Here is a 25,384-nt window from a genome sequence, read left to right on the forward strand (position 1 = left end):
CTAAAAGATACCTCTAATAAAAAACTAATACTAATATTAGATAAGATAATAGGCTTATACCCCTATAAAAATACCTCCGATTTATCTAGAACTATAAAAAATAAGTTATTAACTTTATAGATTATATATAAAGATTTAATCGCAGATAAGATAGAATTATAATATTTAAAAGAATAATTATTATCCCTAATAAAGTATTTAAACTAGTCTTTAAGTATTATTATAACTAATTCCCCTATAACAGAAACTACTAACTAATATTTAAATAAATAAACTAAATCTATAATAACTACTAATTTAAATAAAAGGTTAAATAATAAATATAGAAATACGCGATCTATAATAAGAATAATAGACCTATTATCTATAAATAGAGTAGGGTTATAGGGATACCTTATAAGATTATCGGCGTAGCCTATATAATAGAATAGGGTAATCTACTCCTTATTAGAATCTTAGAATATAATAAATAACTCTTAGATAATAAAAAAATAGATAAGTAATAAGTCCTAGACGAGTTATAATAAGACCTTATATACGAGATCTATAATTACTAATTATATAGATATTAAAGAATTAATAAAACCTTAGAAAGAATTAAGATAATATATATATTTCTTAATATAAAAAAAATTATTTTAATAATTATTAATTAATACGACCTTTATATAAAAACTAAGGCATAATGCTATAAGCTATATAGTAAACTATAACTACTACTAGTACCTTAATTACCATAGGAAGCTATTATAATAGACTTTATTATAAAACTACCCCTATTAGAAGAATTAACTATTAATAACTTCTATAATAATATTCTTATTATTATAGATAGACTTATAAAATTTTCTTATTTTATACCCTATAGAGAGTTAATAATAGCTAAAGAATTTACTTATCTTTTCTATTTTTATATTACTAAGATATATAGTATTCCACTTAAAATTATTATAGATAAAAGACTATTATTTACTTCGAAATTCTAATAAAGCCTTATAGGATACTTAGGAATTAACTATAAACTCTCTATTATATACTATAAGGAGATAGATAGATAAACTAAATATATAAATTAGATATTAGAATAATACCTTTAATATTATATTAACTACGAATAAACTAACTAGGTTAAGAAGCTATTAGCTACTTAGCTAGCCTATAATATAGCTACTAATAAAAGCACGAAGATTATACTAATATATACTAATTTTAGATTTACTTTAGATACCTACTAATAGATATAAGATACTATTATTAACCCTAAAGTAATCCTTATTAGCGATTAACTATATAACCTATATAAAGAAATAAGAATAGAACTTAAATTTATTAGAAATAAAATAATAACCTATACTAATAAGAAAAGGATTAAGGGACTAATCTTCTTAGAAAGAGATATAATCTACCTCGCGATAAAAAATATTAAAATAAAATAATAAAATAAAAAACTTAACTATAAATATATTAGACTATATAAAATTAAATAGAAAATCTCGTAATATAACTATAAATTAGACTTATTACCTAAGATTAAGCTCTATCTAATTTTTTATATCTTATTACTTAAATTAGTATAAGGTATTATCTAGGTAAAAATAGATAATAAACTTAATATAGAAATTAATAGACTAGAAGAATATATTATAGAAATTATCCTTAATATAAATAAAATTAATAGAAAGATAATATATTTTATTAAATAAAAAGACTACTTTAACTCTAAAAATATATAGGAACTACTAGAATACCTTATTAGTTTATAATACCTCCTAAAAGATTTTTATTAGTAATAATAGAATTAAAGTCGCCTAGGTCTAAGGTAGATTAATTAATAACCCTAAAAGCGCCCCCCGCTTATAACTTACCTATTACCTATTACTTAGCTATAAGTACCTCCTCTTAAGAATAGACCTTATCCTCCTTATCTAACTCCCGTATCCCCTAAGAAAAAAGCTATGAGCCCTACTCACGAAGTAAATAATATTATTATTGAAGATAGGCTAAGTGAGCTAAGGTCTCTTATAGTTTATCTTCCGCTTTTTTAATATCTGCGTCTATTTTACGCTAGGTATCTAAGTTCTTAGAAACTAGGGGAGGATATTAGCTAAAGTATATAATTATTATTAATAAGGTAACTTATAAAAGGATAATATATTAATACTATTATAAGAATAGCCCTAATAGATATACTCTTAATAATAGCTAAAACCCGCTATTATCTAATATACCTTCCTCGCTTAGAAGTAAGTAAAATAAGGCATAGCATTAAATCCCTTAGTATCGAAATAGGAAGCTAAGAGGGAATATTATATAGATTTCTTAGATTTCGAGATATAACCTAATATCCTATTAGTAGGAAATTTTAAGGAATTAAGTTAATTACTTACTAAGGATAGGCTATAAATATAGCCTTAAGGATAAGATTAATAGAGAGGGGACCTTATATTATGACCTAACCTAATTATATTAGCGGCTAAGTTATATAATATAAGGCTAGGAGGAATTAGACTAATTAATAATAAATTACCTAACTTACTTAATAATCCTAATAATCTATAGATCACTAGGATTATAAAGTAATCCTTATAATCTAATAAAATATTAAGTATATAGAATATATTTATTTATACTTTCTTATATATTAGCTACCTTAGCTATTAATATAACTTAGTTATACTTAATACCTTTAAGTATATTACTAGATATAATATTATAATAACCCTATTTAAGATAACGCTAATAATCTAGTGCTAATATAAACTAAGTACGACCGGTTTATCCCTTAGACCTAACCACGATCGTCATATATTAGCTATATTATATAGAGCTATATAAATATACTAGATACCTAGCTATATAGATATTCCTAGTAATAAATAAGCTAATAAATTAATAAAGGTAATATCCTTAGTATTAGAATTAAATAATACTTAGCTAATATTAATATACTTATAAAAAATAATAAAGTAAAAACTAAAAAAAGTTTTTAAAATATAATAAATAATTTTTATTCTTAAGTAATATAAGAGGTTAAATCTTAAGGTAATTATATATTACCTATTAGAATTTTTATTTCCTTAGGTTATTTTATATTATTTATTTATAATAAGGTCTTTCTATAGGGATTTTATTATATATTATAAAGAATTTAGCTATAATAATATATAGGTAATTTATTTATATAAATAATATAAAATACCTAATTATATCTTTTATTATAGGAAAATATTATAGTAATATTAAATAAAGCTTATCCCCTTACTAACTATAGCGATTAACCTCGCAATAAGAAGGAACTTCGATAAGTATATTAAGTTAACTAAATTAAGCGCCTTCTTTAAAAGGATCTATACTTATTATTAGACGAGGTAAATTAGAGATATATTTATATCTCCTTCTCTCCTTTTATTTTCCTTTCCCTTCTATTTCTTTAGTTCTTTTCTTTATTCATATAGGCTTAGCTGCCTTATATAGTCACGCCGATGCCCTCTTCCCAGTCTCACTAAAGACCGACTAATATAGCGGCTACTACTATAATAGCCGCACCTAGTTATCCCGCTAGTAGGTAATAGGCTCGATAGGACGCGCCTTTAAGCCAATAATATACTAGATAGTAGTCTATTTTATAATTTATGAAAGCTTTATATAGATTTTAGCACTAAAGACTCTAGCTTAGTACGTCCTATGCCCTAATAGGGGACTTTATAGGCCTCACGGCCCCCGGACGAAAAATATATATATATATATATATTAAATGAAGAATAAAAGGTTTACTGAAGATATGCAAACATTGAATTTATTTTTGTCAAATTTGTTGACTTTTTCTCTATCAATTAATACGCTTTTTACTTCACGCGTCATCGTGGCTGATTTTTTGGTTAATTTTAATTGCGTTTCTTACCCTTTCGGAACACACGTCCCAACCCGCAACCCGAAGCCCAACTTTGATCACACTGATTCCAAAATCTGCCCTTTGCTGGCTAGGCTCAAAAGAACGTTTTTATTGCCGAACCAGGCCAAGGAGCGAGCAAATACAACTATTTACAAGCCGAGGACCTGTTTCAGCGCATCATCCAAGGCCTTCTCATGTCCCTCCTCCATCGTCGCAGCTCTCCACGCAGTGAAACCATCCGGTCTAACAAGCAGTGCCTCTCCGGGAGAAAGTTTCGTGACAGACTTGAGTTTCCCTTGTTCATCCCGCAGGGGGCTTGACGTCTCATGCAGACTATGCGTGTCTATATCCATCGTCATATTCTTTGCCGCTGCGATCCAAGGAGACGCATCATCCGCTGTGAACATGACAAAGTTGGTCTTGATCAAGTCAATGGTAGAGACCTGCTTCTCAGTCTCCGCAACGTCGGTGAGGGCCACATGAGGGAAACGAGACCCGGCAATTGCTAGAGGTGCGTGGGGGTCTTCGTGTAGTAAGGTTTCCCCCGCTTCCTGTATTGTAGAATAGCTGGCGCCTGATGGATACCTATAGCCGAGCTCGCAGACAATATCCGGAAGCTCCGGCTCGTCGGGAGCCGTGTGGAAAACACGCTTCTGTAGTCTGGAATACGCTTGGCGCATCAAGAACCCAGCCACTGGCTGACGCTCCGAGGTATATGTATCAAGGAGAGATTTGCCTGCTTTGCCTTTGAGAACATACGCGAGCTTCCACGCAAGATTATGGACGTCCTGCATCTTTTATCAGTTACCCTATTCTCAAAGCCAAAACACGCAGCGTTTTGGACCATACCTGTACACCGGTATTACCACCCATTCCACCAGTCGGGGGCATAACATGGGCAGCATCTCCAGCAATGAAAACTCGGCCCTGGGTGCTAGAGAAGCGTTCACAGTTGAACGCGGCTACCGACCAATATGAAATAAAGTCGATGTCGATGTCGATATCTTCAATGCCTGATGCATCTTTGAAGTATTGTTTCGCTTCACGTTCGCTGACAGAGTCTGGTAGAAATCGCTTCTTCTCGCCCGCTCGCGAGACAATCATGAACCCGGCCTTTCCTCCGCTTTCGAGCCTAAATCCAGCATCAATCTTTGGGTTGGCAATATATGTTACACCATGTTTGGCTCGTGTGCCGAGATACGGTGTTAGGTCCGCGTGGAAGTTGACCGATATGCTCTGGCCAAGAATTCCAGGCCCGTTCCATTGGATGCCTTCCTTCCGTCGTGTCGCACTTCTGTTGCCATCGCAGGAGACCAAGTAGTCCGTCTTGAACTTCCTCAATTTCTTCGACTGGACATTTTGGACTACCACCACCACCCCGTCCAGCTGCTCCTCATAGTGAACGACAGACTCATTGAATTCTTGGATCGCTCCAAAGCCTTTGGCACTCTCGCGGACGAGAGGCTCGAACATATTTTGTGTAAGCCACAGGCGCTGACTAGGAGTGACTTTAGCAACCTCGGCAGGATCGCTTTCTTGCAGTTTCATGAGGGTTTTGCCGCCCGATAGGTTCTCAACAATGATCATGCCGGCGTCGAGGTCAAAGTTCAATGCGCTTTTCTCACGCAGGCGGTCTTCGAGACCAAGTTGACGGAAAATCTCCATCGAGCGCAAAAGGAACAATGCCGCTCTGGGATGAATTGCAGTCGATGGATGTCGATCGAACGAAACGGATTTGATACTAGAAATGGCTCATTAGTTGCAAGTCAATGGATGTCGTCCAATTGTCAATCTTACCCATGGAAGCCGAGAAGAACACCTAGTGTCATTCCAACCATGCTCGACCCGATAATGATGACTGGCCATGACTCCTTCTCAAACGGAATTGAGGAATGATCGAAATCCCCAAAGTCGAACAAAGTCCTCTTAGACTGCGCGAGCAGAATCGTGTCATCCACTTGACGGGCCACCTTGGATTTTTGTGTGGACATGATGGTGCGATAGTGTGTAATTCTTCTTAATTGAGGATAGATCTGGCCTCGAAAACAATTGGGCCGATGTGCTATTGTCTTGTTGTGTATGTTAAACCAGGCTCATCTCTTCGAGGCGTCCTTGACCTTATCTATTTCAAAGCATCGCGTGTGCCTCCAGCCGCCGCAGAATTTGCCGACGTAGCCACTGTTGCTTCGCTCAACGATGTTGCCTGTTCGTATCAATACCAGAATGTCACTCTCAGCAGCCTTCCACCCCCCACAACCCCCACATGCCCCACATCCCTCAGCTTCGCCGCTCCTCCACATCCTCCACATCCTCCACACCCTCCACATCCCCCGCGTCTCTCGCGCCCTCCACATACATACTAATGGTCATTGCTCCCATATTTTTTTAAAAAGTGAAACTCATTTTACTAATGCAAGCGTAGCAGTGGAATAAGTGTGCTATTTCTGGTTGACCACTGGAGTCTTACTTCACCTACATGTCCCTATTTTTTTTTTTTCTTCTTTTTGCCTTTCCCTCTGGTTGCTCCATCACGTATTGCCTCTATCTTATTGTTCAACTGCACTTGCCACGCAAAAATGGCTGTGATGCTTTATGGCTCTCTCCATTCCACATGCACCCAGCGAGTGATCCTCGTACTGGCTGAACTGGGGGTCAAATATGAATTTACAGACATCAAGCTTCAAGAAGGGGAACACAAGGCATGTCGAGTCCGGTTGTGCAGGATTCCAAGCCCAAGCTAACAGACTTTCCCCAGGCCAAGGATTATGTGAGCTCCTATCATCCTTTTGGACGCATCCCGGTTCTCGGCGACAAAGGACTAAGAATCTTTGAATCAAGAGCCATTTGTCGGTATCTTGTCGCGAAATACGGTCGTAATAGCGACTTGTACCTTGAAACGGATCAATCTCCTGAGGACGTCGCTCACTACGAATTGGCATCTAGCGTCGAGAACTCCTACTTTGACCCAACCATGAAGTCTCTCGCATTCGAGAAAATCTTCAAGAAGTGAGTTACAACTAAACCATATACTATGCTAGCAAGTGTCTGAGGCTTATTCTCTATAGGTTCATGGGTTTCGGTGATCCCAACCCGGTTGAAGTCTCGAAGTTGACGGACCTCCTTCACACAACTCTAGACTATTACGAACAGATTACGTCTAAGAGTAATTTCCTGGCTCAAGATGTAAGTTGACCCATAACAGACACCTCGAATAAAGTCATTGCTTCTGACATTGTCTAGAAATTCTCACTCGTTGATTTGTACCACATGCCATGGATTCACTTCTTGTCCAAGTTGGATTTACAGGAAGAGATATCTGCGAGGCCCTCTTTGAAAGCTTGGTGGGAGCGAGCGTCTAGCAGGACAGCCTGGCGAGACTTGGTGGCTCGTCTGTAGAGCTTGGTCCCAGAATTCTCCTATCTCAGTAGTCGGGCATTCAATTTGAATTTAGAGATCTATTGGATTCTTAAAAACGGGATTCAGGTGGACTTCTGTGACCCTTTTTGTAATTCACTGCCGGCCTCTGTAAAATATGAGGTCCGCAGAACCTTATGGGCGGAAGCAACGCCGGTTGGCCGGTCTCTAACGTAATTAGGCGGCGGCAGCCGCCTAAGAGAATTTTTACGATGCGCTTCTAGGTTAGACTTTGTGCCTGAATGAGTATTTTCGTGCTGGTAGCTTTTCATGGCTGTTGTGGAGAGCACTCCAACGCACTTCTAAGTCGCGGTTGGGTTGCCACTGAAAATAAGACAAAAATGAACGTACTGTCCATATATTGCTGCAGCTAGGACAACTTATGTTTTGAGTACCCACTGACCTCAATCACCGTTTAACCAACTTCGTTACCGCGGCTTCAGCAGCAACATTGAACAGTAGTGAGACCACCAATATAAAATGGCCCCATGCTTTGGATAGATGGCATATGTGGCCTGATCCCTCCACATTATCAGCGTTCTGTCAATACACTGGCATGCAATAATTGACCAACAAACCGACTCTTGATTGACTGTGATGATTGCGAGCACGGGCGCTATTCTCCCTCGCTCAGTAGTGCCCTATTCAATCCGCTCTGCCTGCAAGGAAGTGACCACCCCATGCCCCTGTTCCAGCTTCGCTTCGACAATCCCGTAAATCGGTAATTCCGACAGTCCGGTCGTCACACAATTAAATGCAGGCATATCTTTGGAAGTCCCCTTCGAAGTGTTGATAACAGCACTTGTGCCTCTGAGCGTTCTTTCCAGCTTTCGAGTGGCGTCCATCTGGTGACCGCGTAAAAGAATAGGATACTCTGCATCCGCGAAATCTTTCGTCCCCACAGCAGGGACGTATCTGTAAGCGAATTGGTTATCGCATGAAGTCTCGGTGGATGTTTCTGGAGCGGCTTCTTGCAAGGCGTTTAACTGCAGGCCGATAAAGCTCTTCCCCATCAGACTGCAGGTGATGCGAGAAGTCTTGTTGCTTTCCACAACTTCAATATCGCAGTGGAAGCTGGGGAGTCCAAGTTCCTCGCGATGAGAAATGACGATGTTGGGAAGTGATTCAAACATGACAGGTGTGAAAGAACCGTCAAGTTTCGTGCCATCCCACTTCGTAAACTGGACGCCATGAACCTGAAGAACAAACGACCTGTATGCCGATCGGCCATCTTTTATTTGATCACGAAGCTCAAGGCATTGGAATGTTGCTTCAACAACTGTGCCAGGCGACGAGAACTTGAAGTTGGGAGTCGGGAATAGCGCCCGAAGATACGTAGCAGAAGTCTTGAAACGGACCGTCTGTTTGAGAAAGTACGACTCTGTAGGGCGTGTTGACTGAGGTAAGCCGTGGCTTTCTAAGTTACTTACTGGCCAGAAGGAGGTGGGTCGTCTCAACAATGAAGACTCGTTACGTGACGAAATCCACCTCCTCAGCGCATCCTTGGAGTTGTGCCATTCGTCATGCCCGAAGTTGTAGCGTGTTGTCTCAACCACTGGCGCGAGTCAGCAGCAAACCAAGCTCAGCAATGTATTACCCACCGTTGTCCGTGTTATTTGCTTTATCCTCGTCTAAGTCCGTTCCTAGCGATCGAGTAGCGGCCTGTATTCTATGTGCCCTCTCGTCTCGAATTCTTTCGTATAGAGCTAGTATTTCTGTAACTTGTTCTTTTGCAGTGTTTCTTGGAAACAGAGCGCAGATGGAAGCAGAGTCTTCTATAGCAACACCGCCTAGGTATGGTCGGTTAATACACAAAAAAAAGCCAAGTAGGATAAATCCACTCACCACCCTGTCCTTGAACTATAGGTCCAGTCAGTTAAGTAGACGTTCAGTGCAGTGCAAGTACTCACAAGGAAGGAATGGGTGTGCTGCATCGCCAAGCAATGCTACTCCCCCTTTAAACCAACGGGGTATTCGGTCCATATCGAGCAGGGTCCAAAGTTTGAGCGATTCCTCATCCACCATATCAAGCAAGGTCTGGACTACTGTGCAGAAGTCTTTATACACTCGCAGTAGTGTTTCTTTGCTCCCTCTATGGCTGAATCCTGTTTATATGTAAGTATCGTATTATAGCTACTTAGGAAAGTGAATGATTGAGTGCGCCCACCATATGCTTCCGAGGCAGAAAGCTCGTAGGGGTGCATGGCTATGAAGTTCATAGTCATGTTATCGTCACACGGATACATGACGAGCCGACGGTCGTTGGCGTACCAAAAGGTCATATAGCCAGGCTTTGAGACTAATTCGCGAGTGGCGGGGTGATCAAAAAGTTGCTGCTTCGGAATCAAGAACCTAAATGCTCCTTTACCAGCATTGAAAGGTTTGATATGGCTGCCAACCACAGCTTTTCTCACAACGGACTGTTTTGGTCAGCAAGGGCTCCTCTGATCATCTGATAATAGTTGGGAATGAGATACTTACCCCAACGCCGTCTGCTCCAAGAATCAGGTCACCGGAGAGTTGATCTCCATTCTCTAACGTAACAGTCATCTTGGAGGGATCGACGTCAACAACTCGGCTTGAGATTCTGAGAATGGCACCAGGTCCTTCATCATCGTCCATGGTCGCCTTTGCTTTCAGTGCCTCATGAAGTTTGACGCGGTGGCAAAGAACCCAGGGCTGATAATCACTCGTTTAGCACATTTAACAAAGACATGACACGAACATTCCAGTCAACTCACATGCTGCCATATCGAGTTTGCTTGTTGTAGGTCTATCGTGGCACGCAAGTCACCTGTGTGCTCAAATTCGGTGATCTAGGAAGAAATTTAGCATGTAGCAGCGGTACAATTTCGACACAAAAGAAAATCACACCAACCCCTTGTGTTCTGTTGGCTCCAACTGTTTCCGGGAAAATGCCGAATCTCTTGAGAATCCCATGACAATTAGGTGCAAGGTGCATCGCAGCCCCTGACTCCTGAGCGAGCTGTGACCTTTCGAGCAGCTGTTTGCTGTCAGTGGTGACAGGGGTCTCCCAGTTTCTAAATCTTACTATGACTTCGTGCCCTTCCTTGCGTAACCCAGCAGCGGCAGTCAGGCCACCAATACCTGTCAAGGTGAGAAACGTGCACGTAGTGTTTAGAAGTGGCTGGTACAATACCTGCTCCGACGATGATCACCTTCAATGGAGCGGCCATATTCCCATTGACATAAGTCTTCGCGTGTTCATCTGTTTGTTGTAGCATGGTGGTGGTTTAGGACAGGCCTCCGAAGTCCGATTAAGAATTGCGAGTTAAAATTTCGGTTTAAAGTCACGAAGGTCAGAGCAGCTTGCGTATTAAATTATTCTTTAGTCCGGCTGCAGCCACGCAACTCTTACATCCTTCCCAAGAGCAGTACGGGACTTGAACGACTCCAGTAGCCGTCGGAGTGGCTCCACTCTCAAAGTCATTGCCGCTTAGGCCCTCTGTTGCTTCATGAGACGGGATGTGGAGGAGCAAAATCACAATTACAATTTCGGCTCCACCCCCGCAAGCTAAACCCATTGAAGCTTGCCCAGCAGAGCACCCTCCTGTGCCCCAGATGTCGATCCTCCTCCACATTCTCCCCTTAAGTTGGCCTCGTTCCCCAGTAACGCATTCAAGGTCATCCTCCTCCACATCCCCCCTTGGCCTCGCACCGCATGATCCTCCACATCAATTATCATGGCTAATCGTGTGGATACTAGCGCTGCGGGTGAGCTGGGTCGGTATCAGTGCAGCCATTGCACCCGGCGGTACAAGCGAAGCGACCATCTCGCTCGGCATGCGCGTTCACGTAAGATTTGCAGCCGCGTACTACCGAGTTTTGCCGAGGTACGAATTACTAACCCGATTTGTTATAGACACCCAATTTAAGCCATACAAGTGCCACATATGCTCCAAAATGTTCATGAGAGTGTAAGTGTTCAGCGTTCCCTCACTGGGTGTCATACACAATTGCTGAAACGCTCACTACCATCCTAGAGATATACTCAACAGACATATTATCGGCCATCAGGGCCAGAAGGTTGGAAGAGACAATAGCAATTCCCTACAGGGCAATGATGAAGGGGCGCATACAAGGCAGAAAGATTACCCAGATAGGCCCGCGGTTACTGTGCAAACGCCTGTGAGTGGCGCAGGTACAAGCACCGAGCATCTAGAATGGGGTCAGCCATTTCGAGACGGCCTCTCTAAGCTGCCAGTCACAGGTGGGTTTTATTTCATCTCTGTGCAATATTCGTTATGTCGCTGACTGTTGTCGGTCAAAGTTGATGAAGCCAACTCCAATCTCGATGGCCCCATTGTCATGTTTCATGATCTCGAGATGGAGCCATGGAGCCTACTCGAGACCCCCTCAGCCGGGGAATTGCCAGCAGGCTTCAATTTTAATGAGCTGGACCTACGTCTCTTGGATTCGTACAACGTCAACGTCCCATTTCAGCTTACCACTTTTCCTAATTGCCAACCAACGGCCGAGAGCACTCCAAAGTCAACTTCAAGCCTAACTTCAACTTCAACTCAACTGACAAACACAATATCGTCTCCCAGGTCCTACTGGAACTTTTGCCACAACACTAATTTGGCTCCGATCGAGTCAGGCTCAGAACCTCAAGGTCTTGTCAATGACGCCGTGCCGTGGAAAAAGTTATTGCCCGCTTCTAGGGACAAAATATTGACCATAATCCTCGGTAACTCTCGTTTAACGAGTTTGTTCAAGACTCTAAGTTTGTTTCCTTCGGTGGAGCTTCTGGATGGGCTTCTGCGCCACTACCTGACTTCACCGGTCTCGCATGCCTATACATTCTTGCATTTAGCAACGTTTGATCCAAACGCAAAGAGTCCAGAACTTCTAGCGTCAATGATTTCATCCGCTTCCCTTCTGACCCCAGATCCTACCTTGCAAAAACTGGGTTTTACGATCCAAGAGTGCGTGTTGGGTACACTCCCAAGACATGTAAGTGAGGCGTTAAAATACTAGTTTCTTGTTGCTACGAAGCTAATTCCTTTGCTTTATCTTTAGTTCCAGGCAGGAAACTCAGCTATCAGAGACTTGGAGCTTGCCCAGGCCTTTCTCATCACTGTTGAGGTTGGCCTTTGGAGTGGACAAATCAAACAAACGGAAGCCGCCGAAAGTTTTCTGCAGCCGCTATTGACAATGATTCGACGCACCGGCAAGTTCAACCACTCGAGTTACCCCAAGGTGAGGATAGACAACGTGGAAGACGGCCGCCTCGAGTCATTCTGGCAGGAGTGGGTGGAGCTGGAAAGCTTCAAGCGGCTGGTGTTTAGAGTGCTCAAACACGATACGAATACGTCGACGGCCCTGCAGACAAATCCCCTCATTTCATATGCCGAGGTGTCTTTACCCCTCCCACAGCCCACAAGTCTGTGGTGCGCGCCAACGGCCGAGCAGTGGAAGGCCACCTTTCTCAATCAAGGCATCGACATTGACCGAACACTTACACTACATGATTATTTCAATGACCCACAACAGTTGTATACTTTGGAAAAAGCCCTGGATATCGACATCGCCCGAGATGCGTTTTTGTCGTGTTGTTGGCGTCTCTCATGGGAATACATCCAGCTGCGGTCCTTCCAAGCATACCATCCGCAGCAATGGAGTTCCACGGTAATGAGCCTGCGATACGAGGAGCTCATCCAACTCATGAGGCATTTCCACAGCGGTGTCAGCCTCGTGGTGAATCCTCTATTGGATGCGGAAATGAAGATGCATTATATTCAGCTGCACCTTCACCTGCCCTGCCACGATATTCAATTGTTTAGTACATCAAAAAAGTCCGATCAACTTGAAGCGGCTTTTCTCAGGCTTGGCAGGTGGTCCAGGGAAGCGCCAGCTCGGAAATCAATCTTGCATGCCGGCCAAATAATTCGAATAGCTGCTTCGTCCCTACACGCAACCATCCGGGGACCAGCTGCTTTCATGTTATACCATGCGGGTCTGGCACTTCTGATATATGGTAGATTCTCTGCAAGCAAGAACAGGATGAGTATACGTGAGGACGGCTCCCCTATCAACGGGTTCGAGCAACGCCAAGTTGTCCGTGTTGATGGTGTCGACAGTGCCATTACACAACAATTCGTCGAGTTTGGGCTTGGTACACCCACCATTCAAGACTTTTCAGACTTAGGGCATACCTGGGGTGAAGTACCAGTGAGCAATTATCAGGACATTTCGAGTGCTATCATTCGGGTCTTCCGAGGCAACTACAAGGATTCTTTCCGACCCCCCATCGTGAATCAGATGATTCAGTTGATAGTAGAGCTTCAAGAACTCTTGAAAGCGTATTCTGAATAAACATCTAGTAAAGCAATTTAGTACCATTTCACTCCATCTTAAGAGCCAATAAATACAGGTAGCATCAGGCTATCAGACCAGTAGCAAGATAGTCCAACAGCATACTTTGGTATTAATCCTAATATGCTAAGCTACGTTATCTTCGATGACCTTAACTGCCCCGTCGGCCACGTTGCATTATACGGGATAGCCGACTTCATCTTGATACGGTGCAAGAAGTTCGGAAGACATCAAGAGAAAGGAAGAATCAGCATTTGACGACGCGACTACCCAGATACATCCTAGTCTACTGACTCCGAATACACGTTTTCCTTAACCCGAAGCATGAGTCAGGGTCAACTCTCGACGTGCGGGCAGTGAAGGCCCTGAATTAAGTTGGTATGGAGTTGATGTAGTATGGCCCAATGAAGGGGGTGATAATGACACATTTGATAGGAAGACATGCTATGGTTCTCTAGATGATACACCCTATAAAGCCATGCTTCTTGCTTGATATTCAGCTTGAACGATGAACGTCGCGCTTGTGCGGTGCTAGCTAGATACCGCTGGTGCTTCCCACATGACGAAGCAATAGCGGATGCCTCATTTGCATTTTTTCACTTAACCCTACTATATATTATAAACGTGCTTTAGTCAAGGCATATTTAGTTTGTATGGATATTTAGCGCGGCGCTATTAGGTTACCCATGAAGGTATATTTAATTTTAGACCTAAGGCATATTTATAATAATATATAGTTGTCGGATACGAGAGTGGTCAGTCAAGATGAATGATGATCTCAAGATGGAGAACAGATGAGTGGTTAATTTAACTCTCTCCTCTCGTCTTCGTCCTTCCTCGTCCTCATTATATTCGACGAGACGAGGCTATGATACGAGACCTGCCGAACCTGCAACAGATCTGCAACACCACTCTGACTCTTGTGGTGCACTCTTGTGACAATCTGGGTAGAGGCATATACTATCGAGTTGTGGTGTCATCTGTATTGTTGTTCTTCTCTGTGCGATCTCGGCGAGCTCCCGGAAAAGGGGAGGCGCAGGATTCGCGCTTTCCTAATTGGGCTGAGTGCTGGGGGAGGGAAGTCATGTGACTACCCGGCAGGCGGCCACGTTTACCTCAGGCACTCAGACCCACATACTAGCCGAATAGACGCAAGCGCTAAGCGCACGTGATTCTATATATAGGCCTAAGAGATTTTTAGCATAATTTAGTAGCTTATCCCTTAGGATATATATATTTTATATATATCCTTAGTTATAAATTATATATCCCTATTTATTATACTAACGTACTTGATAAGCAAGTGTCTTATACAAGCAAGTATCTCAAAAATCCTAACCCTTAAAATAGAAATCGCAATAAAAACACCACAAACTATTTGATCAATTAAAGCTACTCACTATACTCTTCCCTAGACGTCTTAATTACTACCTAATAGGTCCTTGCATTATGCCCGGGCTTGCCGCAAACACCACAGCGCCGAATACCCGGTCCGACCGACCTCGCTCGACTACCACTCCTCGACGATTCGGCCACTACCTGCGCATCTATATCCATTTGATTAATTGCTTGCCTTCCTTCCTCTACCGTTATTACTCCTCTTTTCTATAGTCTAGTCCTTTTTGCCCTCCGGCGCCGGCTTAATATCTTATTCGCCTCTCGAAGGTCTTTGTTCTCAGCGGTTAATAAGGTAACCCGATGCATAACAGCCTTTGTCCCCTTTGTAAGACTCTGAAGAGCCTCTAAAATTGACTCTGGGGAGCTACTCTGGTGCCTTCTGATTCGTCTTTCGAGGTATTTAGACTGAGATCTAGCCTTAAGTACGGTCTTTGGGGTCTTTAAAGCCCAAGGGGTCGACGGTTCAGCTGCCTCCTTAACCGGCGTTGGCGTCCGTAGCTGCATATCAAGCTTCGAGATCACATTTTCCGGGTCCAGAGGAATAAGCCCGGCTCCTTTGAATGCACCCCTGATATTTCTTTCCGTTATAGTAGCCTCGTGTGCGGCGTGGAAGGCTAGAAAGAACTTAGTCTTTGAAACGTGGGTAATAGAGTATCTAATTAAACGCTCTATTTCTCGACTATAAGCCTTCTTTAGTATACTAAAGCACCTAACGTCAAGGGGCTAGAGTAGATAAGATGAATGAGGTGGCATATAAAGCCGGATGATCTTCTTCTCCTCGTAATATCTCTCGAATTCGATAGAGTGGTGGCTTTCGTGGCTATTAAGGATTAGAAGACGATAGCGATTATTTGATCGCTTGGCTATACACCGGTCAAAGTGCTTTAGCCACTCGAGACCGGTCTCGTTATCGGTCTAGCTATTTTAGGTCGTTATAATAGCCCAATCGCCCGGGAGGTTACTATCCCGGTACCAGTTGGCGAGGTGGTATTGGCCCGCACTGATGATAAATGGCTGGATCGCCTAGCCTTCCGCATTGATCGCCTGAATGACCGTAATCCATTCCCGGTTTCTAGGCTATACTGATTTCGGCTTTGAACGCCTTTCTGCACCTATGATAACTATTCCGCTTGCAATTATGCCCATAAGAAAGCTAGTCTCATCAAAGTTATAGATATTATCTAATCGGATGCTATACTTCGCGATTATATTTGCCATAAGCCGAAACTAATCGCGGATAATGGTTAGATCTTCGCACTTAGCTCTCTAGTAGTTATATTTACGAAAGAAACGTATCTTAAGGTCTGGGTGCCGCTTAACGAAGTTATGAGCCCAACGCGTGCTAACTAGTGGCGCGTCGCGGTCAGTAAGCAATTAATTAGCTATTTCTTTCATACCACGTAGCCGTGGGGGAAATCCTCGCGAATCTAGGTTAAGAATAAAGTGAATAAGGATCTGCTCCTCTAGATTAGATAGCCGATGTGATTTCTGGATGGTATCGCGTCGAGATTGGATGCCCTTCTGCCGGCGGCTAAGGGTCTTCTAGGAGACTGTGTATATGCTTGCGGCGCGCCGAAGACTTAAACTCGGGTTGTTTTGAAGGGCATGAAGAGTAAGAAGCATTCTAGCTTCATAATTAGACTGTGATATGCTGGGTGGTTAGGAATCAATTGATCAAATGGTAATAATGAAAGTTGAGGGATTTTTGAGACACTTGCTTGCATGAGACACTTGCTTATCAAGTACGTTAGACTAATTTTAATAAGAGAATTATAATACCTTATATTACCTTTAATATAATATAAAATATTAAAATAATTATATATAGATAATTAATAAAGTCTTAGCTACTAATTAAATTAAGTCTTATTTAAATATAATACTTTATTATTAAGATATTATAGTTAATACTAGGCGTGCTATATAACTTTGCTCCTAGTAGTTAATAATAAAGTATAGTTACTTCTATAAATAGCGACTTATAATTATATATATAATTCCCTAGGCATATTTTAACTCTTTAATAAGCTCTAACTAATAATTCTATCTAGCTAGGTCGCGTCTAGGTTAAATTACTACCTTATCTATAAATAAGATATAATTAATATTAAGAATTAAAAGTATAATAGGATTTAGGCTGCGACCTAAATAAGTAAAGGCGGTATATTAAGTTAGGGGAAAGGCATATTAGGCTATTTTAGGCTATTAGGTAATTTCTTATATATAGAAAAAGGCTAAGGTAATAGCCTTAATTATTATTATCATTATTTTCTTTAGGGATTAGATTAAGAATAAAAAGCTTTAAGGCTTTTTTTCTTAAAAAGATCTTTATTATTATTAATTAATTATTTACTTTTATTATTTTATATAATACCTAGTTTATAAGAAAGTATATAAAAGCTTCTTTTTAAAAGTATTTAAAAGAAAGTTATATTAAAAGTTTTAGCTATAATTAATATATTTTATTCCTATAATAAATCTAATATCCCTATATAAGATCTTTTAATACTCTTATTTTTATAATTATTAAGATATATTACTTAAAGGTAATTTAATTAATTAAATAAGAAAATATATTTCTATATTACTAATTAATAAACTATAAATATAATTATTATTATTAGGCTAAAAAAGAGAAAAATATTAAGAATTATTATAAATAAGAAAAAAGTAAGAATTAAAGAGACTTTAAGAAATTATTTAATTAAAAAGAGAGATTAATTATAAATATATTTTATTTTCCCTTAACCTTAGATTTTAAGATATTATTTAATTAAATTCCCTTAAAGAATTAAAGCTAAGATAAACCCTTAAAATACCTTATGAAAAGTAAATATAAGGAAATAAAAGTATTTACTTATTATAAATAAAGAAAGAAATAATAATAATAGCTTATAGCTAATATAAGAGATAATATTTCTTAATAAGATTAATAATTTAGCCTTATTTAAAATACCTAAGGAACTCTTAATTAAGTAATAATAAAAGGTCTTAATTATTAGAATTCTTATTTAAATAATTACTAAGAATAAGGTCTTTATTACTTTTATTTTTATTTTTATAATATTTAAGAAAACCTTTATTATAAGCCTATTTTATATTATTATAATCAAAGACCCTATAGTAAGAAATTAGCCTTATTAAGAATTAATTAATTAAATACCTATTATTATAATTATTATTACCTTAATTATAAAGATAGCCTAAAATAATAAAGGTATTAACCTTAGAAAAAGGTTTAATAATATATCAGTAATAGGTAGAGGGTGCGGGTTAAGGCGGCGTTAGTCGAGTCTTAATTAAATCTAAATATCGGCTAAATAGTAGGATAAAATTTCGTAATAAATTAACTATACTAATATATAGGATAAAAAATATACTAATTAATAGTAATAAGTATATTTAATTCGATTAAGCTATATATAAGAATTTAAATCTAATATACTATAGTCTACTCTTAATTAAAGAGAGAATTTAAGGTCGATTTTATATCTAGTAGTTATAATCCTTAATAAGTAGCTTTAGTAATAAATAAATAAAAGGAATTTTAAAATAAAGATTACCCTATTAAGTCTATTAAATAGCTAATTAGATAAATTTTAAATTAGAAAGAACCTTATTACCTTTATATAGATAAATAGGAATTATTATAGCTTATAATACCCCGGATAGGGAGGGTAAGATATTATTAGCGCTTAATAATAGATTCTAGAGGAAAAATATAATAGTTAAGTAGATATAATAAAATAAGAAAAGGGTTTTAATATCAAAAGAATATATTAATAATTTTATTCCTAATATTTATAGCTATTAGTTATTATTTTAAAAAAAAAAGAATATTATAAACCTAGCTAGAGGGAAATAATAAAGTCTTAATAGCTTTTTATTATATATTCTATTTCTATCTTCTAGTCTTAATCCTTAATTTACCTTAAAGTAGTTAATTAGTTATTTAGAAACCTTTCTTTATTATTATAGAGAATTAGCTTATTAACCCGAGCCTTATTATAGTTTTATTTACTTATTTACTTTTCTTAATATAATATACCCTCTTATTACTATTATTACTACTATAATTAAACCTTTACCTTAGAATTAATTACTTAGCTTAATTATAATATAACCTAGCTAACTTTATTATTAAGATATTATATTCCTTCTTATATATTCTAATTAAAGATAATAAAATATTAGGGTTTTTAACCTAAGATATTTTATTACTCCTAAAATAGCCCTTAGGTTTATCTTAGGAGGTAATACTAATAAATAAGAATTAATAATAAGCTATAGTCTAATAAAGGATAAAATAAGGGGGGAAATAATAAATAAGTAAAATATAAATAAATAAGGAAAGAATTAAATAAAAGAGAGTTAATCTATTATTATAGTTATTTAGAATAGGCTATTAAGTATTATCTATATTAGAAAAAGTAGAATAGCAGAGAAAGTAATAAGAGGTACTATAGGCGAAGAAGGTATAATAATATACTTAAGAATATACTCTTAATCTATACCTATGCCTAGTTAATAACTCTATATCGGCTATATTAGCTATATTAGTCTTACGGATTATTAATATTATAGATATATTATTTAATCTAATTCTACCTATAAATTATATATTAGCTAATATTCTAATATTAAGGCCTATATAGCTAGATTAGCTAGGCATAGATAAAGATAATAATAATAATAATATTCTTATTCCCTTAGACCCGCCGGCGTAGGAAAGACCTAAATCTCCCGAGTCTATTATTATTATTAAGGCACCGAATTTACTAATATAATTAAGTATATAATAAGATAAGGGGTCATAGAAGTCGCCGCTTATCGCTAAGTTCTTTCCCTTAGCTATAGGCGATAATTCTATGCCGCCGGATATTATAACCTAGGCTATAACCGAACTTAGCCTTATAGGAATATCCTTTTTATTATTATTATTACTTACCTAATAAGGTAGTAAATATTATTATTATTATACTCCTCTAACCCCTCTAACCCCTTTAACTCCTTATATTAAAGCCTCCTCGCCTAGCGGCTATATCGCGTTATAGCTAATAACCCTAATACTATTATCCCCTAGTCTATTCTATTATAATAATTATTTACCTTTAGAATAAAAAAATACCTTTTTATTAATATTAGAGATATAGGGCTAATTTATATTATTAGAGTTATTATTATTACCCCTTATTAGGTCTAATAATCTAATCCTTGATAATTTCCTCCGATCAATCTATAAATAAAAGACCATAGGCAATATAGATTTCCTATATATATAAGGCGATATATATAATTAGATATTTCGGTTATTTTTTAACCGTAAATATAAATATAATTATAATTTATTATTAACCCTTATTATTATTATTATTAAATTTCTTTAATAAGTATAGATATATTAATATACCTACCCTTATCTAGGTCTATATTTATATGAGATTACTAAACCTAAATATACCTATTCTCTTTAAGAAAGAACTAAATATCTCTAGCGCTCCTTTCCTCCCTTACTAGCTATCTTCGCGGGGCATAATAACGATAATATATATAACCCTCGCGCCTCTTTCTTTTACTAAGAAAGTTTCCTTTCTAATTAGCCGCCTAAGCTACTCTCCTTCCGCAAGACATAATCTTCCCTCTCCCCGAACTCAGTAATAATTATACGCTAATAGGATATTAATAGCATCTAGCTTAGGGCTAAGGATCTTTCCGCTATTTAAGCTCCTAACTAATTCTAGCTATCTTTTTTCCCACTACATAAAAGCAATATCTCTAGCAACTAAGTTATCTAGCCTCACGGTCTCGACCTAGCGCATATACGGCATACTTATATCGGCTCCTTCGCCACCGGTAATATTCGCTTTATTATATTTCTCTTCTTCCCTAATAGAAGCCGCTCAGCTACGTCGGCTTCCGATCAATAATGCAATTAAGGTCTAGGTTAGGAGAGTTATAAATATCTTCATTAAATTTAAGTGCTAGCCAGAGAGTACAATAAAAATCCATTAAAAATCAACTATAGTAGGATATAAGATAAAAATAATATTTAGTAGTAAGAAAAATAGTAATAAATCTACTAATCTATATTAATACTATTTTAATTATTATTTATGGCGTATATCTTGCTTTCTTTAGTATCTTTCGCAATTAAATCTATCGCACTAAAGTATTACTTATAAAATAATATTATACCCTTATCGGTAGCTTATAGTAGCAACTAATAGAAATACGAATAAATATATATAATATCCTTATTATTCTACTTAAGCTAATACGATAAAGAATAAACGCATATATTATATTCTATTTTATATCCTAACCCGAGAAGAAATATAAAGCTATATATAGCACTTAGGGTTAGGACTAAAGCTATCTCTTAAATATTAGCACTATCTATATCTTAGTCACGAGCGATAGCTTCTATACTTAGTCTCTCCGCTAAGATTATAGAAATAATACTTAGGAACCTCCTACCGCGGGATCTTCTTTCTCTCCGGTAAATATATATAGAATTATATATTAAAATAATACCTCGATTTACCTACTATTACTTCTAGATATGCTATATTATATTAGAAAGGCAAAGCCTAGATACTCTTATTAAGATCTCAAAGTATTAAACTCTTAGTCCTATTATTATAATATTAGAAATATATATATATATTACTTCCTCCTATTAGAAGAGTTACTAAGAATTAAACCTCCCTATTATATATTAATATAGGTCTTAGGGTTAGGGAACTAACGGCTATATTCGGGGTATACTTTTCTCAAAATAGTCAGCTAAAACAATATAACTATTTAAAGAGAATTATTTTATACCTATATAAGGTTTTCCGGGCCTTATAGCTATTTTATAGAATTAATTATAGATTTTTAAAGAAAACAGAGAGGAAAATAGGTTAAATAAGAGGATAGCCTATATTAAAGTCTTAGCTTATATTTAATTCAATCGGGTATAGCGCGATAGCTACCTTAGAATAAGGGCAATATATAAGAAAAACAATAAGTCTATATATAGCTAACTACCTAATCGAAGATCCCTTCTATTAATTATTTTCTTTATATATCTATTTTAAGCTTTATTTAATATTTTATATCCTCGTCGCTAATAAATAAGCGAGGGGGTAATATATTAAAATATAGTTAAGTTTAGTCTAAGTATAGATAGAAAGTATAGATATAAATAATATACCTCGCTAATCTTTACTAGTATATCCTAAAGAGGAAAAAAAAAAAAAAAAACCTAAATTAAAGTTAGAAAACTATATATAATAGATAAACGAGCTTTAAAGTATAAAGATATTACTATTACTATATATAATATAACGCTATAATACTTTATCTAATTAATATAAGGTACTCTATTAAATTATAATCTTATTAACTATAGCTATTAAAAAAGCAATATTTTTAACATTATATAAGCCATAACTATTAGCCCTCCGATGCATAGCAAGGAAAATATAAGTATCTCGCGTAGCTAACGCTAGGGGAGCGAGCTAAAATATTACTATATAGGTTTCTCTAGAAGATAATATCTTAACCGGCTCTAAAATATTATAACTACCCCGCTAAAAAAGCGCTATAAACTAAAGAGGGATAACTTATATTATAATATATACGCTCATAATAATATTATTAATAATAATATAAGTAAGCTATTATTCCCTATCGCGCGCCGACTAAACCGCAATAGGTAGAGTTTATATATTATTACTAACCTTACCTACCTATTATATTATTAATAATAAATCTAATTATTAGCCTTTACTTAGAGCTATATCTTTAGATCCCTATTCTATTTAAAGTTCTATTACCGGCCGAGTCTACTTATAACCCTAATTATAATAAACTAAATAAGACTAAAGCGGGCCCGGTAATAGCTCTAAATAGCCTACTAGTCTAATACTATAAGAAAAACTTATAGACTAACCGCCTAAGCCCGGCTAATATATAAGAATACTACCTACTTTTTAAAGACTCTTAGGCTTAGCTCGAGCTTATATCATAAAGATATAATATAATCGACGTAGTATTTATCTAAGATTAACCTAACCTATTATAGCTTAAAGCTCGGGATAAAGAACTATAAGCCCTAATCGATATAATCTAATAATTACTTATTACCCCGGATTAAGAGATAATAAGAGGTAAGAAAAATCTAATAAGGATCTTATATTCTATTATTAGAGCGATTTATATATTAACCTAGTTTATTAGACGTAATTAACCTATTATAATCCTTAAGCATAATAGGATTATTAGGCGATCTAGCGGGATAGAGCCTTTAATTTATTATTTCTACTAGCGCCTATAATACCTCTAATAAGCTATAGACCAAAACGCTATAATAGCTATACTAATTAAGGAATTAATTAACCCCCCGGGAGTAAAAGAATACCTTATATACCTAGCTATGGCCTTCCCCTTATATACTAGATAGCTCGCCTAGGTCAATAAGGGCTAATACCTATAACTAAGATAGGTTTCTCTTATTATCGGCTACTAGTATTAAGATATTTATATAAGAATATTAAGACTTTATCGACTATCCTTATTAAGCGCCGAGAGACTTTAGAGTTAAATAGAATTACTATAGGCTTTATACCTAGAACCTCTATTATCGGCTTAAATAATAAGATTACCTTATTACTAAGGATATCCTCTATAATATTTAGCTTATTATTAAGCTAAATAATTACTAAGATATTATTATACTTATATAGATTATCTAGCTAGGTAAATATTATACTTTATAGCTAAGCCTAGCCGAGATCGAAGATATATACCGGTATAATAATATAATTCTACTTATTTTTTATCTAGGTATTAATAATACGATTAATTATTAATCTCTTGCTATTTATTAGCGAGCCTAATTATCTTTCCTTATCTTCGATTCCCTCTATCCTAATAACTCTTATTATTTAATACTCCGAGGGGTCTATAATACTATAATAAATTATTAAGGCTCTATACCGGCGTTAATCTATAATATACTAATAACTTAGCAAGTATATAAGTAGACCTATAGTCTTATAGTAATAAAGTATACTCGGCGCTTCTTAGCTATAGGTAATCTAATTATAAGCCAGGGCAAGGATAAGACCTTACTATTTAAATAGCTTAACTAGACGTAATAAGAGTTATACTTATCTAAGATATATAACCTAGATCTACGAGAGGTTAATACTATATTATACTAGATTAAGGTTATTTTATAATACCTTAGTATACTATTACTATCTAATATCGCGGCTAATAAGTAGGCTAATAGGTAGGCCGATATAATACTATAACGCGGAAGACTTAAGACTCTAGCTAATAATACTATTAATAAGACCATAGAACTAGCCGACCCTATTATGCTATTATTCTAAGAGTAAAATAGCGCGATAGGGTATATTTCTCGGTAATATAAAAATAATTATTATATTTAGATAGAAAAGGTAATTAAGGAATAAGGGGCTCTATTAATTTACTTTTTACTCCTTAATATCGCAAAGTAGCTAGAGGGTAAGACCCTATTAGATAGTAATATAAACGAGACTTATCTCTTATTAATCCTTAATCTAATATAAGATCTATTATACCCTAGGCCTCGGGAGGTTTATTTAGAAAATAGCCTTACCTAGTATAATAGCGCCTATAAAGTAGTAATAAAAGGCTTAATAATAGATAAAGTAAACCTGCCTTACTTATATATATATTCCTATTATTACTAATTATAAGAACTAAAGCATAACTTAATCTTATTATTATATAATATTAATAATCTCTATAATTTCCTAATATCCCTTAGTATTATTAGGCTAAGGTTTTAATAATATACTTAATTATATATTACTCTTAATTATATTAATAATATCTATCTTAATATAGAAATCCCTTCTCTTAGTAATCTAAGTAATAATACCTTAATAATATAGCCTCTCTATAATATCCTAAATTATTACCTTAGATATATTATCGGCCTAGTAGATACTTATATCTAAGTATTCTTCCCTGCCTTATTCTATAGCTAACTCTCCGATCCCTATATATAGACTTATATCCTAAAGGAAAGATTTATATATTAATATAAGAAAGTAATATTACTTATTATATAAGTTATTATCGATAATAATAATATACTCTAATATATCCCTAAAACTTATATTATCGCCTTATTAGACTTAAATATACCCCGGGAAGTATTAATAGCTAAAGCAGTAATCGAGGAAGAGGAGGTAGATATAAAGGAGGAACTAAGGGGCTTTATAGGCATAAAGAGGCAAGAGGTACTAAGTAACCTTTTAGGACCGCACTATAAGTACTTTTATATTATATTATAAT

The 25,384-nt window shown here is 36.6% G+C and overlaps 4 protein-coding genes across 4 annotated transcripts; 2 read left to right on the forward strand and 2 right to left on the reverse strand.

Annotated features, from left to right (window-relative positions):
- Positions 1–4,041: 4,041 nt before the first annotated feature.
- On the reverse strand, positions 4,042–5,883 carry NECHADRAFT_89453 (uncharacterized protein; the record flags this gene model as incomplete). Its single annotated transcript, XM_003039137.1, has 3 exons — positions 4,042–4,680; positions 4,742–5,633; positions 5,690–5,883. 3 exons carry the CDS (start codon positions 5,881–5,883, stop codon positions 4,042–4,044), a joined length of 1,725 nt encoding a protein of 574 aa, XP_003039183.1.
- A 585-nt stretch (positions 5,884–6,468) lies between these two features.
- NECHADRAFT_56600 (uncharacterized protein) lies at positions 6,469–7,288 on the forward strand (the record flags this gene model as incomplete). Its single annotated transcript, XM_003039135.1, has 4 exons — positions 6,469–6,600; positions 6,654–6,898; positions 6,958–7,075; positions 7,133–7,288. 4 exons carry the CDS (start codon positions 6,469–6,471, stop codon positions 7,286–7,288), a joined length of 651 nt encoding a protein of 216 aa, XP_003039181.1.
- Positions 7,289–7,947: 659 nt separating this feature from the next.
- NECHADRAFT_98450 (uncharacterized protein) lies at positions 7,948–10,503 on the reverse strand (the record flags this gene model as incomplete). Its single annotated transcript, XM_003039138.1, has 9 exons — positions 7,948–8,861; positions 8,908–9,096; positions 9,217–9,411; positions 9,474–9,726; positions 9,788–9,985; positions 10,048–10,122; positions 10,185–10,310; positions 10,359–10,414; positions 10,467–10,503. 9 exons carry the CDS (start codon positions 10,501–10,503, stop codon positions 7,948–7,950), a joined length of 2,043 nt encoding a protein of 680 aa, XP_003039184.1.
- Positions 10,504–11,010: 507 nt separating this feature from the next.
- NECHADRAFT_89456 (uncharacterized protein) lies at positions 11,011–13,645 on the forward strand (the record flags this gene model as incomplete). The annotated part of the gene is made up of 5 exons (XM_003039136.1): positions 11,011–11,122; positions 11,190–11,244; positions 11,311–11,537; positions 11,598–12,283; positions 12,350–13,645. The coding sequence occupies 5 exons, from the start codon at positions 11,011–11,013 to the stop codon at positions 13,643–13,645; spliced, it is 2,376 nt and encodes a 791-aa protein (XP_003039182.1).
- Positions 13,646–25,384: the final 11,739 nt, after the last annotated feature.

This window comes from Fusarium vanettenii (assembly GCF_000151355.1).
Source record: "Fusarium vanettenii 77-13-4 unplaced genomic scaffold NECHAsca_156_unmapped, whole genome shotgun sequence".
In the NCBI taxonomy this organism is placed as follows: Eukaryota; Fungi; Ascomycota; class Sordariomycetes; order Hypocreales; family Nectriaceae; genus Fusarium; species Fusarium vanettenii.